Source organism: Sinocyclocheilus anshuiensis, unplaced genomic scaffold, assembly GCF_001515605.1.
Source record: "Sinocyclocheilus anshuiensis isolate Anshui unplaced genomic scaffold, SAMN03320099.WGS_v1.1 scaffold179, whole genome shotgun sequence".
Taxonomy (NCBI): domain Eukaryota; kingdom Metazoa; phylum Chordata; class Actinopteri; order Cypriniformes; family Cyprinidae; genus Sinocyclocheilus; species Sinocyclocheilus anshuiensis.
In genome coordinates, this window is record NW_015549577.1 from 1,381,409 (window position 1) to 1,398,502 (window position 17,094).

Consider the following 17,094-nt stretch of genomic DNA (forward strand, 5'->3'; position numbering starts at 1 on the left):
GAACTGGGAACTGCCATCCATTGTAGCTCTGCTGCCTTCTGTTGTACTTCATTGTAAAATAAGTGTTTGGCTAGCTTTTCCTTATGATCCATCGTTTGTTAGAAACACAGCTAAATGAATTGAATGAATCTGTAGCTGTGTTGATGTAATACGGTTTCATTCCAAATGTCTGATTTTGAGATAAATATTATATTTACATCATTATATTATTTTGCATCGTTTTACTCCTCTCATGTAGTATCATTTGGCACAAAACTATGTTGATTTTTATTTAGCCTGCTGTTCTAACTGTACATGTGAACACAAACACTGACTCATGTTACATGTCCATTCATACAGCAGTGGTTGTCAGTGTACTGATAGCACAGTGTAACTTGATACACAGATGACATGCTTCACCTCAAACAGCTTAGCAAATCCTTCAAAGCAACATAAGATGTAAATAACCTTCAGAATGACCTTCAAGCAGTTTTAAACTCCAGCAAGTTTGTCTTGGTTTTCTAGTTGACTTCATCTGAAATTAACATGCACATTTCTGGAGAATAATTACACATTAGCAGACAGGAATAGTGTTTTGTGTTTCTATTTAAGACATTAAACTGACTTAGATGTAATTAGATTGATAGAGATTGTAATTAAACACACACACACACACAAGGAAATTCTGACATTTCTCGGATGATCTTTTGGGCCAAAGACACTGACAACTTCTCTGACTCTGAATGTTTGTGGGAAGGAAAGCAAGAATACAGCATATCAGAAGATAAGCACAGTGAGGTATTGAAAATAACTTTAATTTAAACATTCATTAGATCTGAATCTAAATGCATGATCATTATGTATTCATTTTTGTCATCTTTATGTAAAATGTAAATTTTTATCTAATGTTAAATACTAAGTGTTTGTGTTGTAAAACTGATCATATTTGTGTTTGAACTTCTGATTGTTATTCGAATTGATGGTTTTGGTTGGTTTATGATCCATTTTTTTGTACAAAACTACTAAGAATGGCACGAATAGAATTTACAGAGAGTGGCTTTGCAACAAGATGGGCACTTTTTTGTAAGTTGTGTGTATATGTCGTCTTGAAGTTTGAGGTTTTGCTGACTAACATGAAGGGTTGCTGATGCCCCCTAGTGGTGCCTTTCTGTCCCTCACCAGCACTTGCCTTAACACAGCATTTTTGCATCGTAGCAAAATGCATGAGTGTTTTTTTGCATGGCTGCTTTGCTAATTTATACAATCAGATGCTGAGGCAAGGGTCTTTAATACAGTGTGTTGCATGGGCTCTGCCATTCATTGTTTGATGCTAAAAAATGCAATATTAATTTCACTTCCAACAAGTTAAGAAAGTGAAACTTCAGCTGAATGGTTCATTGTCCATTCCACATTAGGTCTATACATAAAAACGGGAAAGTCATGGACTTTTTTTTTTTCTTAGAAGGTGTGGGAACCATATAAAATATCAAATATGAGCCTATACACATTATATGGCAGACTTGAAATGCAACCTTCAGTTTTAAACTGTATGAAGGAGGGGATCCCTTTCCCTTTCACTCAGTCCACCTGAAAGAAGTGTTGAATTTAGGTACCCCTTGAATTCAAGTGTTCATATTTCAATGCACTTGATTTAATTTTTCATTGTCTATTTGGTGTTTCCTCTCAGCTGTTCTCTATTCATTTCTGTCTGCTAGAGCTAAAGGGGACACTCTGGAGGCCTCCGTTTCTGCCCACCATCTGACCATAATAACTTATTTCTATTCCACAAAGGCTCTTTTCTATCATTCCAGGTGAAATCTGTCATCAACCTCCTCTTTGCTGCCTACACAGGAGATGTTTCTGCTCTCAGAAGGTATTGAGTTCTTCATTGCCTACAAGTTTTTGAAGCGTTTTCTGTTCTGCTTCTATAACGTTTTCATTATACATGACTGCAGGTTTGCACTGTCCTCTGTGGACATGGAGCAGCAGGACTATGACTCCAGGACGGCGCTGCACATAGCAGCCGCTGAGGGTACAAAATTGCACACGCCGACACTTTAGTTTGTCACTTATTAGGGGCCAAGAACCAGTGGTGTCTGTTCATTTGGTATCTGATTGTTTGCCTTATGGCTGGTAGTCGATGAACTGAAGGATAACAAAAAAGTTGATAGAAAGTAATGCTGTGTTTTGCTTTTGCATTTTGACTCAAAATGTGCATGTCATTGTCACTATGCCTTAAAGCAGCACTATGTAACTTTTGGCGCTCTAGCGGTTAATAAACAGAACTGCACACATCCCGCGGAAGAACATTCCAACCGGAGCTACTTCTCTAAGTTTATGTCTATGGCGATTCACGCAGGTATGTGTTACTCCGCAGCGGTGACGACCCGACCAGGCTACAATAGTTCAAATATAAGTACTTATTATAAGTGTACCGTAGTGATTCGGAATAAGACAAAAACGCGGTTTGGAAGATGAATTCATGATGTACTCGCTCATTATATACATTTTGCAAATTTTGAACACAGAAAAAGTTACATAGTGCTGCTTTAAATGCCACATAAATTTGATAACAGCGCCAATTGGTGGTCAAAAGTGGTAATGTTTTAAATAATGGCAATAGCAATGCTGCCCACATTTACAATGTGTATATTTATTGCAGCTATATTTTGTATTTATGTATTTTATTTCTAGTTTAATCACTATAAATATAAGTCCTCAAATACTATATTGCTGGGAAATTATCCAGATCTTTATTTCATGCTGCTTTTCAATACACTGCCGATTTACATCTAAACTTAAATCTATAGTATGTGTTGTATGAATAAAGCTATTCCTTTTGATTTTAGGACATACTGAGGTTGTGCGTTTTCTGTTAGAGGCCTGCAAGGTGAATCCTGGTCCCAAGGACAGGTGAACAAACACTTTTGATTTTAGAGTAAATATTCATTTTTTAGCCTCTTTTATTTAGAAATTAAGTGATTGTAAGACATCAGGTGTCCCATGAGGTCTTGGAAAACTTTTCAGCATTTTACATTTTAATTAGATGTTGATAACATCCTAAAAAGTCATGTACAAGCTACTGGAATTGATTTCTAACAAGAATCAGGTAGACCTTTCGCTTTGTGAGTGCAATGTGTGTATTACTTAAATTACTTAAAATGCATTTTATATCAAATTTCATATACTATTACATTAAGAAATATATTTAAATACATCAAAAATACTTTTTAATTGTATGTGTTTTATATATACACATAACACAACTCAGTACAAAGAGGCAGATGGGTACACGATATTTTATGTCATTTAAAATATAAATCAAGTATAATATATTGGATATGTAAATGATTTATATTGTTATTGTAATAATAAAACGGGGACAGAGAGATTGATTTTTTAAATAATTTTTATAAAGTTATAATTTTATAATATTTTATAATTGATATAAGACAAAAATATATTTGTACACTTCTCTGAATAATAAATTATAAATCTTTTACACTGTAGAAATTATAGAAGTTTTGATTTACTGTTGTAAAGTAAATAATTGTTTTTAAATAGTCCTTTTATAGTTGAATTGCAATAGTAACATCTGTCTTAACGTTAATAATAATAATATTAATAGTTATTATTATTATGTAATATTCATAGTTATCAAACGCCTGGAAGAGTTACAGAAAAGATGTGGAAACAATAAAATAATAATAATAATAAATTATGTCCTCTAGGTGGGGCAATACACCTATAGATGAGGCGACACACTTTGGTCATCACGAGGTGCTCGCGCTTCTACAGGAGTACAACAGTAAATACAACCCATCGGTGAACGCTGGCGCAGATAAAGAGAACACCGAAAAACACCTGGATGGGATGCTGGAGACATAACCATTTCCACAACCACTACAGGACACTCTTCTGGAACAGCCCAGTGAAGCACTGCCCCTTCTCAAGATCAGTGTGTTTTTTTTTTTGTTTTGTTGAAAACATGTTTTTTTTGTCAGTACATTTTTTTCGTTTGAAGTTGTCTCCTGTAGTTTTACATGCTTTTGTGCGACATTTTCGGTTTGTTCACAACTTCTTCCTTGCAAGAAAGGGTGTGTCATGATGATGGCCATATTTAATGGTGCGAAACGACTCTCAAAAGACACTATAATTGTATGTTCTGTCAGGACCACTATCGTCGAAGATGATTGACAATTAGCATACAGTTTGGATTGGCGGTATGGTTCTGTTCTGGGCAAGAACTCCCTGCGCCTCCATGCAGCCTAGCATGGATGAGAGCAGGGAGAGCAGCAATAACCCCCCAGGGTAAACAGAACAGAACTAACATAAATGTATAGCAGATATTGTTAAAGTTCAATCATTTTATGTACACATTTTAGAATTAGTCTGATACAAGGAGAATCAGAAGGCTGAATCCCGACTGACAGAGGAGGAGTTGGGGATGGAGGAGGGTAATTAGCTATTGAGCAATGCAAAAACTGCTGATAATACTGAGGGACCTTATATAGAATGCTTAGATAGGTGTCGTATTCCCATAGGGAGATGGGGATCAGCTGAAGGTCAGCTGATGCGAGCTTGACTAACGTGACCTGCCAGAACTAACGCTACGCTTGATTTTTCGTGCCTGTGAAAGGTTGATCGAGGTGTGGGGGAATGATGACTACAGCGCTGTCGCTGTTTTCCTGAGGGCAAACAGCTAAACTCAAGAGTATAAAATGAAACCAAACAATCCTGTTTAGACAGGACGCGTTCTTGCATTCAAAACAGCGAGATTTGGTAAGGTTGCGCAAACGCTCACGACATACAAAATCAGCAGGCCAACATATCTTCCTCCTTTATGTTGTCTTAGAAAAAAAACGGAATGCAAAGCGAGACGCGAGTTGCAAGTCTATTGCATTTCCATTACCAAACAATCGGTCGAGTGTCGTCACGAATGACGATTATTATTAAGATCAGAAATGTGAGAACGTGTCCTGTGTAAAATTGGGAATTATTTTTAAGTTTGCATGCATTATCTTAATATAACTTTTATTGTATTATACCATACTCATTGTTTGAACATTTTAACCACTGCCAAAGTCAGCTATTTTTGTTAAGTCTTTACTGTATTATCAGATAGATGGACTATATATTCTTCAGTGCACTCATATTTTAATATTTACATGCAGAGTCCCCAAAATGAATGACTTTTGAGAAAGTACACAATGTAATCTAAGAACAAAAGCGATCACAAATCAAAGTTTACTGGATGACCGGAAGAAAAAATCACATAAACGTTATTTAATTTAAATCGACAACACCAGCTTAATCATTATCGGATACAATTAAAAACTCCTTTATTTAGAAATGCTCATTATTTGCACTGCATTTGTGCAAACCATCTGTGCATATATGTATATTTTATGAAGTGTTAAATGACTGTAAGTGTAGTTTCTATTGTAAGACAGTTGTTTTAGCAGTGGAAAGATGATGACAAACCTGTTCACCCGGACCAAACACTTGAAGTCAGTTAGTTGGACAAAAATTAAGTTCATGTCAAAGTAAATGAATGTAAACTATTTTAAAGACACTTTAGCACTATTCAGTATTCATTGAAGCAGATATTTCTTGCTGATTTCTATTAGACTGTATCTGGCTGACTCAAGTCGGTGTGTGTACATGTGCTATTAAAGCAATGGTATATATAAAGATTCATCTTTGATGTGCAATAATGAATAAAATTGTGTTAGTAGTTAAAAGGGTGTACTTTTACTCGTACATTATACATACAGTGCACAAAACTACATGCAACACAAATTCTGACTAGAAAAAAAATGTTAACCTGATTTCAGTTCAGTAATATCACTATAATCTCAACAATCAGCACAAGTCATGTTCATAGCTGAAATAGTGCAGGATGATTTATACACCGAAATACTATCCATCTGCAACAGTAACAGCGAGGCATGTCTAGCACAATAGCAAGATTATTTTCCTACAAGTATTTTATTCTAAACAACTTACGATGCATTCAAGGTATACATTTGATCAGTTCTCTGGGAATCCAACCTATGACCTTTGTATTTCTACCTACATTCTCTACCAGTTCAAAGCCTAAATCCTCTAAATCAGATGAGTCTGACAGAACACATACGATCATGTCCAACCCTTGGTCTTCATTGACATGCTGTTGTACCATCTTGGATTTTCAAACCAGAAGGTCTGTCTTCATTCATCCCTCCTAGAGCTAAAAGAGAACAGAATTTTACTGTATTGCAAATGTCCTGATGGTGTGCAAATACCAGGACAAAAACACAAACATAAGAGTCTGAGAACAGACGCAAAGTTGTTCAGAGAATTATTAGATGTTGCTTTTTATTGTAAAATCATTATATTTGGTGATTTTTTTTGTGCTTTGTTATCTTTGCTTGTTATCAGTTTCCTGACAGGATGGACTGAAATGTTGGCTTAGTGAAACTACGGTCTCATGGTTAAACTCTTATCTTATTTTCTTTCCTATGCAAGTCAAGTGGGAGAGCAATGGTCAATAATGGCACATTACAAATATGAAGTGCATAAATGTGAATGTAAAAGTCTTTAACATCAGATGCAGTGGTATAGTAGCGACCAAAGGCAACATCTCTTGGGATGTCTGGGTAAAGGTAGATGAGGGGATTCACTGGATCCTTCTCTCCATCAGTGACGGTATAGTCATGGATGATGTTCGGTAAAGAGATTCTGTTCAGATCTACTTTACTGTAGGGCTCTGTTGAATGTACTACAGGTTCATCTGTGCTGACATGATAATCTCCTAAGAGATTTTTCAGACACACCAATATATTTATCACAACATAAAATATTCCAGTTCAAACCAGCACAAACCATCCTGTGAACGCTCCACCCATGTGATGATGAGTCCTCCACATCGAGAGTTTTCACTGAAGCGCAGAAGGAAAGTGCCTGGGAGTTTGTCTCTCAACAAAGCCCTCTCTCTCTCTCCTTACTCAAAAACCCCATAATGTACCTGTACATAATAAATGTTTATATCAAAGTAGTCACATGGACTCGAGTCAGAAGACTCGGACGCCATACAACAGCTTTGCGTGAAGCCTGAAATTTAAGCCCCCTCTCAAATTTCTAACTCTTTGAAAATCTTCCATGGCATTGGCTTTCGCATGAATGACACAAGAGCAACATTTAGATGGTAAAGGTTAAACCCCTTCAGATTTCTTACCCGTCATTCCAGATGTTGAGCACATGTTTTTCAGTAAGTTCCAAATGTTCATATATCCATTGCCAGAGTGAATCACCAGACTCTGTAGACGTCTAGATGAAAACACAAAAGTTATTCTACGCAATATATTGTGATAGAGAAATTATTGCTTCACCTTGTCATTTATCATGTTATTTCTCATCACAAACCATCACATATACTATAAAAGCATTTAGTTAATGTCTGCTCTTTGCAGTATTGTGTTCTCACTAAGTTTTGTTTTAGCAGTAAATCATGTGCTGACAGCAGAGGAACACACAAATGTGAGGTTGTTAAAGAAAGCGAAAGCAACTTTCCTGTCTTTGTTTCAATCATTTGTCTAAACTCACTTTAAAAAGGGTATTCCAGTGGATGAGTTCTTCACGGTCACCTTGGGCTTCATGACTTGAAAATTTAAAAAAAGAAAAAAATTTCACTAGATAACCGAGATATACCACTGACCAACACCACCACAGGAAGACATGTGATCTGTTTGAACATACAGGTGCATCTCAATAAATTAGAATGTCATGGAAAAGTTCATTTATTTCTGTAATTCAACTTTGAATTGGTGGGTTTTTGTTAAATGTGAGCCAAAATCATCACAATTAAAAGAACCAAAGACTTAAACTACTTCAGTCTGTGTGCACTGAATTTATGTAATACACGAGTTACACAATTTGAGTTGAATTACTGAAATAAATGAACTTTTCCACAACATTCTAATTTATTGAGATGCAACTGTAAGATCTGATGTTGCAGTTACAAGAGTTTCATGCTGTACCTTTGTCTCAAATAAATACTGTATTTCAAAACTCTACTTGTAGTAGAAACTTTACCGATAAATCAACACATAGTTCAGGCAGAACGAGCTGCGTGTCAAAGCTGATTAAGTGCAGCTCCTCATACACAATGAGAGACAACTGGGAAAAAAGAAAGCCACTTACATAGCAATAATTGGTAGTTTTAGGTGACTTTTACTTATTATTTTGTCCTACCTCTTTATTTCTGTTGCTAGGTCTCTTCTCCCTTATGGCCTGTGTTAATTAGAAGGGGAAATCAAGAAAAATGAAGTCGGTAATTATAAATGATCATATATTTCTTATCTGTTGTAATATCTCAGTGTTTATCATCATACCACATGACGGAACTCAGCTGCTAGGCATCCACTAGATTCATCCAAGTTCATAACTTTGTCAACAATACCTAAGAGAAGGAATTTCCTAAATCTAGGAGATTACACAAGCCACTGCATCAGTGAGGACCTGTGACATGCATACAAAAACTAAATGTATTGCTCTATATATGTATTTTTAATTATGAGGAATGGTAATTCAGTAATTGTAATTAGCATTAATTTGTGCTCTTTGTGGTAATGTAATATGTTACCTACCCTTTCAATGTATCCATTTCAGAAAAACTAAATAATTTAAACTATTCAGAAACATTTGAAAGAGACAGACAGACAGACAAATACATACATACATAGATATTTACTTACTTGGCGATATAGATTTTGACCTTGGGTTGAGAGTTCAGTTCAGGGAGTTTGACTAGTAGTATCATAAAGCACAATTAAAGCAATGATAATTACTATTAGGTAGAGTGCCATTACAGTGTGTGTTGATATAACAATAATGTAAAACCCACCTGATCTTGACTGAGAACTGAACTCCCATTTTCAACACCAAGGGTCTCCGGGGATGCCACAGTATACAAGGCTGTCTCTCCACCACAAGAGAACTGAAAGTCACATCACAACAGATTTCATGTCCTGTAATCTTTCAGAAGTGACACACCACAAAATATATTCAAATTCCCCTGTGAACCCACAAATCCTTCAATCAAAAAACAAATGTTTTCTTTCTACAGCTTGTGCTCTACATATAGAGACACAGAAAGGTATGAACGGTTAAGGTGTTGTGTCTCACTTTAATATAAGGGTTTTGAAGAGTGAAAGGGCCTGCTCATCCAGCTGGCTCTTGCCCAGAGTGAGGGGGTCGTTGTTGTAGGTGAATTTCTGCACCAATTCCCGAATTTTCTTCAGCTGCTGACGGACCTGCTGCCTATACTGCGCAATTAGATCATAATAACAATACATTCCTTAATTCACCCAATCATAAACACAAGGCAACATGTTGTTCTGGGCCACAAATATATAAATAATGAAAATTAATGCAAGCAGAGTCTCTGTATACAATCCAGCATCAGTCTGGTACACACACATAATCTTATCAGACTTTTAATTAGTGAATAAAAGACCGAGTCCTGTGTCTATTCACAGATAACCATTTACAAAGACACAGAAATGTATGAATACATTTCATTTCTGGACTACCGTTCTAATCTGAACATGATTTGGAAACACTTTCATGGAATGAAACAAATATTTAAACTTATAATATTTAAGTCATTTGAACGCGTGATGTTACAAACCGGGTCGAATCACTGAGTCGGTTGAGAGCCGAATTAGTGCGATTACTGAATGAATCATGGCAACAGTAGTCTCTCGTACCATCACGATGCTTTTTGGAAACGAAGCCCAGTTAGGTAATGTGAATTGAATCATTAAAAAGAATCAAACGAAGAACGATCCATTTACCGCTACTTTCCTGCGATTATCGATGCGCCTATCTACGGCAGATTTTTATGGAGCCATAATGATCTCAATAATAATTCACGCAAAAGACGCGATGCACACATGCGTAACCCAATTCACATGCATAAGAAATACTTCACGTGCACAAAATATATATATATATATATTCACAAAAACCAATGCACATGCACAAAATAAGAATATATATTCATAAAATACGTTTCACAAATGCAAAACACAATTCACAGATGTACAACTGTGTACAACATTTTTGAATGTTTAAAATTCACGAGTTTATCATCGGCTGTGAATGTGAATCGCCTTGGATTTGTGTGTTGATTTTTCAGGATTTAAACACTTTGGCACAACATCTGGATGACAGTTACAGACGTCTTCATTCACATTAATCTTTATCTCTTTCATGTACATCACCTTTATGTATTAATTTCTTAATGTAATCAACATTCGTTTACTTTTCATATTATATTACTGTGATTAACCATTGCTAATGTTATTCTTATGTTGTGTTGTGTATTGTAATCTCAAAGATTTTTACATCACAAGACGATTTTGGTAAGCAGCAGTTGTGTTTGCTTGGTAACAGTTGTGGAGTGTATGCTGGTCAGACAAAGACTGATCATAAAGAAGAATGCAGTAATTATTCAGTAATCTTTATTCAGTTATTGTATCACTTTATCTCATGCTTTCTGCTCTTTCTGTATCTGCATCTCTTGTAAAAATATAAGAGTTAACATGCCAAGGTGTTAACTGCTTTGAATATCAGACCAAAACCTGGCACGTCCTGACAGAGAGAGATCGTGAAAGACTGGATCTTAAACATTTGATTAATTGACTTTTCACATGATGTATTACACCGATACAATTATCATTCAGCCATAACATTTACTTTAAAAGGATGCTAAAGACTCTAAATGAGACACTACACCAGCCATTCAATGTAACTGAGGTTTAAATACTGGTGAACTTCTAGCACAGCGTCAAACTGGTATCAAGCCAATCTCAGACCTATGCGAGAGACATATATTCAACTGTGCTACGTTTGTACTCCATAATTGTCAATTCATATTTCATGTTACAGGCACATTGCAATTAATCATGGACCGGTCATTTCATGGACATTTTATTCCCAAAGTATTCAGAAAACTTTAATAAATTAATAAATCTTATACAGCAACTGTAACAACTGACTTGTTTTGACTGTTTTAATTCTGACATAAAACCAGAACAATAACAAGAACATTTAATGATGCATAAAGCATTACACCTTGAACATGTACAAAGTTATGGGGTCCTGTTATAAACAAAACAAAAATGTAGTAATAATGCATGACTTAAAAAGCTGCTGAAACTGTCAAAAAGAATGGGTTGCAACATGACTGTTTTGAAAGAGTTACAGTTTCAAATGAAACTTCTAGATTCACATCAGCTCATAACTTGTGGTAGGGGATGAAGTAGGAACAGTCACAGCAGCTACTTATACATCATCAGCCTCACAATTCTGAAATAAATACTATCTGCAGCATAAACAAACTTAAATGAAATGTACACGGTCTCCAGTGTGTGCATGTTATCACATTGTCATCACTTGAATGCTACAATTTCAGTCAGTTCCTTACATAACGCTATAATCTTACTTATGAAGACGTGGAATAAAGGGAACGAGTCATACAGACTACTGTTATGATACTCTTTGTAATTTTGGAGCTTGGCAGCCCAGTGTCATTATATTGAAAAGAGTGACTAATTTTTGGACGGGGATGTCCTTTAGAAATTCACCTTTTTCAAAACATTAGAGTGATTAAATCATGATACAAAAAAGTGAATAAATTATTTTTAAAAAGAATTAAAAAAAAAAACAGTAGCATTATATAATAATTGCTCTGTTTTGTTTGTCATTATTTTCTGCCCGGGAAATATTATGGGTAATTTATGGAACAAACAGCGCCTGCTAAAGGTTCTCACCAAAAAAAAATTATTACGAAAACCCAAAATCGTTATCTCTTGAATATCTTGTTAATTATTTTGTGCAAAATGCTTTATCCACAAGCAAAAGTGGCTTAAATCTCCTTTGTTTTATTATTTTTCTTGTTGAATTTAACTCTCGTGATGAATTATTCAAAGATATTTAACCTTGTCACTGTGCTTTTTTCTGTGTATATTATCTCATACTATGATGAACACATTAATTTTTTTAAAACTGTTTTATCAGAATCAGAAGAGCTTTATTACCAAGTATGTTTACACACACAAGGAATTTGACGTGACGACAGGAGCTTCCAATGCAGAAGAAAGTACAGACATAGTGAAAACATACATGATAGTGCAGACATACATACACTCTAAAAAATGCAGGGTTGTTTCAACCCAATGTTGATAACACAGTAGGGATGTAACCATTATGACTGTTCATTGTTAGATACAACCATCTTTCCCTGATCTTTTATGTAATTATAAGTTCGGCAATAATAATAATAAAAAAAGAGGGACAGGTGCACTAACACCTCATAGCATCAATTGGCTTGGGTATATATAGGCCTATGTTCACGCAAGAACTGTCATTCTGACTGACAACCGGAGAACAACAGATATTAAATAGCCTGCTGTTAGAGTTATATAATGTAGTCTTGTGTTTTATTCAAATTGATTATAATTGATATCTCAAAAGGATATGCACTCGCACTGCAACGCAAGATTTTCATAAAATATAATAACTTGCCATTTCAGTTTGTTTCTCACCAAACCCTCAGTATACCTTCAGAATGTTTGGAATACTCCACGAGATGCATAGGATTATTTTACGACAGATATGCATCCGCTTCAAAAAACAAACAAACAAACAAAAAAATCAAGTCACCATTCTCTGCCATTAAATTGGCAAGTGCGAGCAGGACATTTTTGTGTTATTAAGTAATAAGCCTTAAGAAGTAATCCGTACAACTGCAGCAGAGGACTATTATTCTGCTGCATGATACTGCAGAAGAACTGATGACGGCACGGTTTGATCTTCGGCTGACCAATCAGCAGAAAGGGGCGTTTAATTCCCGCCCACATGTAGAAATCGAATATTCAAGCTGTTTATTCATTTTTCCACCCATTAACGAAAAACGAAAATTTAAGCTGAATTCTCGTTTTTCGTTTTTTGGGAAAAAAAACAAGAAAAACGAAAAAGGAGCCATTTTCTAATTTTTCTACTTTCAATATTAAATCAAAAAATGAATGATCGAATGATACACTGATTCATCTGCTGTCTCTTCTTCCACTCAAGGTACTCTTCTGATATGAGTGTGAGCTGGATCTGCTCCGCTAGATTCAGTGCAGTAGCGATTTCTTTCATCACCATCTGCACACACAATACGTGTAGCCTACAGGATGCCATCATGCGACCACTGTTATAACATTACAGATCTGTAGATGCTACTGAGGAAAACGCGACATCGACCACATTCCTACAGATATTAATATTCATGAGGCCTAGCTTGCAACTGACTTTACTGACCTACCTCTCTTTTTTTGTTTAGGTCAGTAAACATTTGTCCAATGACCATTTCCTCCTGTAGGCTCTCCTTTGTTGTGTGGCCCTTTGTGTCAGCCTATACTGAAAATATAAAGAATGATAATAACCACTAAACTGTCCTCTATGAAACATTTCTTCAAAATAAATCACAAATATTTAGGTCTTAAATATTTTGTTAAAACAGTTGTACACTTTTGAATACAACTGTGCGTTATCATTTGATATGCATTATTTTCTTTCAGAGTAGAAATGCTTAATATTGCTCTCGCCTTGACCCTTTGAAGACTTGCTCTTTAAGTCATACTCATATTGCAGATCTGCCAAAACCAGAATGTTCTGTTCTATTTCCTATTGAAAAAAAGGCAGCTACTGTAGAGAAAGTTTCAAGAAGCAAGTCTGTTACAAGAGTAATTTAAGTCTCAATGAATGAATGTGACAGTAAAGTGCTATTTGAGTAAGATACCTGCACATTCCACTTCAGGATGTTTACTTTATGGTCCAGCTCTTTTTCTTGTTCCATCATACTTCCCTGTGAGGAGTCAGTTTTAACCTGAACACAATATCAGACTTGCACACCGATGAATGTCTATACAAAAACTTTAATAAAAGGATGAATAACACTGAGAATCAATTGTCTTCTCCTCATTCAGGGTGTTGGATATGATCATAGCCATGTGAACAAGATCTTTCTCAAAGTGCTCCTAATAGGAGAAATGTGTCCAAAGTGCTACACAAAATACAATTATATTTATATCTTCAATACAATATTTAGAGAAAAGAACAGAGCAGAGAGACATTGTGACGTGACGTGACATGTGGCCAAGTATGGTGACCCATACTCAGAATTAGTGCTCTGCATTTATCCCATCCTAAGTGCACACACACAGCAGTGAACACACACACACCGTGAACACACACCCGGAGCAGTGGGCAGCCATTTATGCTGCGGCACCCGGGGAGCAGTTGGGGGTTCGGTGCCTTGCTCAAGGGCACCTCAGTCGTGGTATTGAAGGTGGGAGAGAACGCTGTACATTCACTCCCCCCACCTACAATCCCTGCCGGACCGGAGACTCGAACCCGCAACCTTTGGGTTACGAGTCTGGCTCTCTAACCATTAGGCCACGACTTCCCCCAAGCTTGTGTACCTGCCTGTTTGCTGTATTAGGAAGTTGTTTCACTAGATGTATATGCTTAGGATAAAATGCTACCATACTACTTCTACAAACATAGACATTAAATAAATCTGTTGAAGCAGAAATGAGTATAGCATTTCTTCCAATAAATACATTGATTGATTAATTAATTAATCAATTGTCCCCATGACTTCAAACTGATAAAAAAATTATTAGGAAAAATAACAGATACAGACTGCAGTCACATGATTTGATTTATTTATCTGGGATTAGTAAGGCAAAAGAAAGGGAAAAAATCTCATATGAAAACATATTTTCACATTTCCCTCAAAAAACAAATGTTCCCATTTTTCAACAATGCTTTTTAATAGGTTAAATTGGATTTTTCTATCCATTATATGATTGCTTTAAAGTTCAGCATAACCTAATTAACTAGTTTAAAGCTATTATTAATTATCCTGTTGCACATTTTGAGCATTAAGTAATTCTTCATTGAAAGTTAAGCTTGTAAATGCATTGAATTAAAAAAAAAATGTAATATTCAGTGCGTGGATTATGAAACGTATTGATCAAATCTTTAATAATATTGAAAATAATAAGTAATAAAAATACCCAAAGAAATAAAAATGCTGCCCGAGACTTTTGGTATGTTTGGAAACAGTCGTTATTTATTTTTGCAGCCCTGTTTGGCGCCAGATTTACACACTTTATCTGTAAGCTTCATAATGATTTCCATCAGGAGAAAAAGATGGATGAAAAAGAGAAAACTGCTGTTGAAAAAAAAAGCATAATACATCAATTAAAACCATTTAATAGTCTTTATTATTACTTCACATTAAGTAACACTGCCTGTTGGACCTGGCTTGGATCTATATAGTGTTGCTGACTGTAGAAGGTAGGTTGATTTCTGTAAGACCATATCAGGTTGGTGTGTGTGTACATGTGCAATTAAGGCAATTGTATGTAAAGATATTTTGATGTGCAAAAATAAATAAGTGCTTCACAAGATAGAGAAGGATATCCTTTTCACAAACAAATGTCTTCACAGAAACAGCTTTTCAGAGTATTTGTACATATCCATCACAACAGCATCTTTATCTTAGTGACTGGTAGTACACAGAAAAATAAAAAACCATGCAACATGCAAGTTTCTTTACCATATGTTCACATTTTTATATAAACAAACAAAAAGAACAGGATTACACTGTTAAATGTATTCTATAATTTGGCAGAAGGAAATGGCTCCTCTTCTTCACACAGGTGGAGAATAACTGTATTACAGTAGATCCTTAACACTAATATAGTACAGAGAAATCATTTGTGTATCACTATTTGTTTTCATTATTCATTATAGATATCTGTGTGCCAGATACAATACTTCTAGAAACAGATTCATTTTCCTCCATAAAAAGCTCTGGATTAAATTTAGATGCATTGGTGGAGAAACATTCCTCATATCAGTTTTGCCTTGATGTGCTCTAACACTTACGGGGTCTTGAAAAAGGTCTAAAAAACATAGATAAATAAGACATGAATATTGTTTTTCAGTAACAGAAATATATATTAAAAATAAAGTAGAAAAAAAGAAAAGTATTTACTTACTCATCTGACACAGAAATTATGCGTCTGTCTAAATATGGCTTGATAGGTTTGTCTATCTCCATCTCTTCTGTATTTGAGGGACAAAAGATTAATAATGTAAGGTATGTCGATACTGACAATACACATGGTCTCTAACATATTGTTAAAAGTTTTTGAACAAGTTCCACTGACATTTTACAACAGCAAAGTCCCTAAATAGTCTTTGTGAACAGTATTGTTTTCTACCAGGACAAAATAGAAATTTGTTATGTTTTACAACCATTTTGCTTGAAAAAATTTAAATGAATGGCACTTGGTTCAACATTTTGTTATTTAATGCAATGACATTAACATTTTTAAATGTGACTATAGTATTTGGGGCCACTATATACTGTTAAGAATATATACATTTAGAAGAAAACATTCTATAAAATATTAAAATACATACAGTGTATTTATTTTGTGATATGGTGATGTTGTACCCGTAAGATGTGCATCATAGTCTTTTGTAGCATGTTATTGACATCCAGGGCCGGCCCTAGCGTTTTGGGGGCCCTAAGCAGATTTTCAAAAGGGGCCCCCATACCTACAGTTTCACCTAACCACCCGCATCCCATCCCAATGTACACATCTTACACTGACACCTAATTGTAAAGATTTACCAATTTGTTTTAGTCAATATATTTATCTTTCAAGAAATAGATAGGAAAATATATTTGGGTAGTTGACAAATTTACGTTTTTTTTGTAAAACACTATTCTTGGCTCTTCAACTAATTAAAGTTGTCCGTGGAGTTTAAAAACAGGATATGGTGTCACACACCATTTTCAGTGACATAATGTATCAAGTTCATATGCTTTTAGAAATATATGGATGAAAAAATGATTGCCAATCACTAAAATAGACACTTGTAAAATTATGCCTGAGGTATTTAATAACAATTGTTTTTTTTAATTTATAAAAGTTGTAATTTATTGAACATCCTTGAGACAGTCACACCATAGGACAATTTTGAGATTTAGCTCAAAAA

The 17,094-nt window shown here is 35.2% G+C and overlaps 3 protein-coding genes across 6 annotated transcripts in view; 1 reads left to right on the top strand and 2 right to left on the bottom strand.

Annotated features, from left to right (window-relative positions):
- LOC107657529 (glutaminase kidney isoform, mitochondrial-like) overlaps window positions 1-4,199 on the top strand; it is a 41,437-nt gene extending 37,238 nt beyond the window's left edge. For all 3 annotated transcript variants that reach the window (XM_016445663.1, XM_016445664.1, XM_016445667.1), the window contains exons 15-18: window positions 1,791-1,852; window positions 1,935-2,011; window positions 2,829-2,892; window positions 3,711-4,199. In XM_016445663.1, the coding sequence (XP_016301149.1) occupies window positions 1,791-1,852; window positions 1,935-2,011; window positions 2,829-2,892; window positions 3,711-3,867 (360 nt within the window). In that variant the 3' untranslated portion in view covers window positions 3,868-4,199. The remainder of the gene's footprint in view (window positions 1-1,790; window positions 1,853-1,934; window positions 2,012-2,828; window positions 2,893-3,710) is intronic.
- Window positions 4,200-6,455: 2,256 nt separating this feature from the next.
- LOC107657496 (signal transducer and activator of transcription 1-alpha/beta) lies at window positions 6,456-13,870 on the bottom strand. Its single transcript, XM_074186894.1, is given in 8 exon segments — window positions 6,456-6,754; window positions 6,847-6,961; window positions 6,964-6,988; window positions 7,199-7,290; window positions 7,567-7,705; window positions 8,867-8,959; window positions 9,148-9,287; window positions 13,814-13,870. Coding segments are annotated over 8 exon segments (960 nt in total).
- A 1,259-nt stretch (window positions 13,871-15,129) lies between these two features.
- LOC107657528 (signal transducer and activator of transcription 1) overlaps window positions 15,130-17,094 on the bottom strand; it is a 14,282-nt gene continuing 12,317 nt past the window's right edge. For both annotated transcript variants that reach the window (XM_016445662.1, XM_016445661.1), the window contains exons 22-23: window positions 16,086-16,152; window positions 15,130-15,989 (exon numbers count right to left, since the gene is read on the bottom strand). In XM_016445662.1, the coding sequence (XP_016301148.1) occupies window positions 15,962-15,989; window positions 16,086-16,152 (95 nt within the window). In that variant the 3' untranslated portion in view covers window positions 15,130-15,961. The remainder of the gene's footprint in view (window positions 15,990-16,085; window positions 16,153-17,094) is intronic.